This window comes from Cyprinodon variegatus, unplaced genomic scaffold (assembly GCF_000732505.1).
Source record: "Cyprinodon variegatus isolate N-32 unplaced genomic scaffold, C_variegatus-1.0 Scaffold522, whole genome shotgun sequence".
NCBI classification, from domain to species: Eukaryota; Metazoa; Chordata; class Actinopteri; order Cyprinodontiformes; family Cyprinodontidae; genus Cyprinodon; species Cyprinodon variegatus.
In genome coordinates, this window is record NW_015150975.1 from 200,974 (window position 1) to 202,597 (window position 1,624).

Here is a 1,624-nt window from a genome sequence, read left to right on the forward strand (position 1 = left end):
GAATAAGTTGCAGGGGTAAATATAAAAACAATTTTAATCAGCCGAAACTTTTTTGTGACTCCCATGCAGTATTGGTAAAATGAACTGATTTAGACCTTTTTTGCTTTTTAAAACAGAATCTTAAAGCCAGCAGAATGCCAGGACTCATTAACAAGGAGACCCGGTGTGCTCTGCCTCTCAGTGTGTCTGACATCACCTGCTGCGTCAGGGGTTACACTCTGGCCCTGACGGCCTCTATGACCTATGAGAATATTGAAGATCATGCCATTGAGGGTAAGTGAGACTGTAGCATTGCATAACCATTTTGATTCGGTTCTCCACTCCGTGCCTCATAAAGCAGGGGTTAAAATCCTTTTTTAACACCTTTGTTTTTACATCTTGTCTTATTTTTTTTCCTGCAGGCATCTTCATATATCCACTGGAGGAAAATTCCATTGTTGTAGGGTTTGAGGCGATGATATCCAGTCAAATTATAACGCTGCAAATAAAGGGCAAGGCAAAACTTGATGATTGCTATCAGGACAGCTGCCACACAGCTAACGGAGCGCTGCATAGCAGCACTGGTAAGGCTGAAGTGACTCAGATCAATATTGTTTTATGAGCTTCTGGTCCAAAGGCCTCTATTTGTGTAGGCTATAGGGGGTTTGTTGTGATAAAAGCAAAGAGCAGCAAAATCGAAGATTGCAGATGTTTTCCAGCTCTGCGAAGGGTCACTGGATAATTCAGCACTGCATTCTGGTTTTAGACTTATCCCTGAACTGTCTGGCTTAATGTCTTTCAGCAGCCAGGTCGTAATCTAATAAACATACAGAGAGACATGGGTATTCTTCATACTCAATGCAGACAGGGATGCATTGAGAATACAGCATGATACATTTGTATCACACTCTTATTTTGATGAGGCTTTTGACATAACAGTAAAATCTGATAACCAAAGTTAAGAATGTTTATAAAAAAAAAAAATCAAGAAATAAGCCTAATAAATATCCTTATGTAATAAAGTAGGATGATAGGAACGACAAGAATGAGAGCCATACAGAAACAGTGTTAAGATTACTTATAAAGCTAATATAAAGCTAAAATCTGAGAGTGTTTTAAGAGCTCATAGCTCATTAATTCTAAATAATGTCCAAAGGTTGGCCCAGGAGCCATTTGCGGCCCTTGGAGGACATTTGGTTGGCCCTTCATCATAGTTAAAAAATGGCATAAAATTTGTTTTGCCAGAAAGACTGAAACTTTTTTATGTATAAAATACCTTTATGTACTTTATGAACTGTTATTGCTTTGAATGTGTGGATATTTTTGGTTGTTACAAACCCAAGAGGCTTATGCTAAAAATGTTATGCCTAATATCAGTGTTGTGGTCAAGACCACCTAACCCGAGACCAAGACAAGACCAAGACCAGAGTGTATCGAGACCGAGACAAGACCAAGACTTTTAGGGTCCGAGACCAAGACCGAGGGAAGTCGAGACCGAGTCAAGACCAAGACTTTTAAGGTCCGAGACCAAGTCAAGACCAAGACTGAGGGAAGTCGAGACCGAGTCAAGACCAAGACTTTTAAGGTCCGAGACCAAGTCAAGACCAAGACTGAGGGAAGTCGAGACCGAGTCAAGACCAAGACT

General features: G+C 40.3%; 1 protein-coding gene across 1 annotated transcript in view; it reads left to right on the plus strand.

Annotated features, from left to right (window-relative positions):
• vwa5b1 (von Willebrand factor A domain containing 5B1) overlaps positions 1-1,624 on the plus strand; it is a 70,551-nt gene that overhangs the window by 10,282 nt on the left and 58,645 nt on the right. Inside the window, exons 2-3 of the mRNA XM_015391036.1 lie at positions 117-273; positions 402-563. Of these exons, the coding sequence (XP_015246522.1) occupies positions 135-273; positions 402-563 (301 nt within the window). The 5' untranslated portion in view covers positions 117-134. The remainder of the gene's footprint in view (positions 1-116; positions 274-401; positions 564-1,624) is intronic.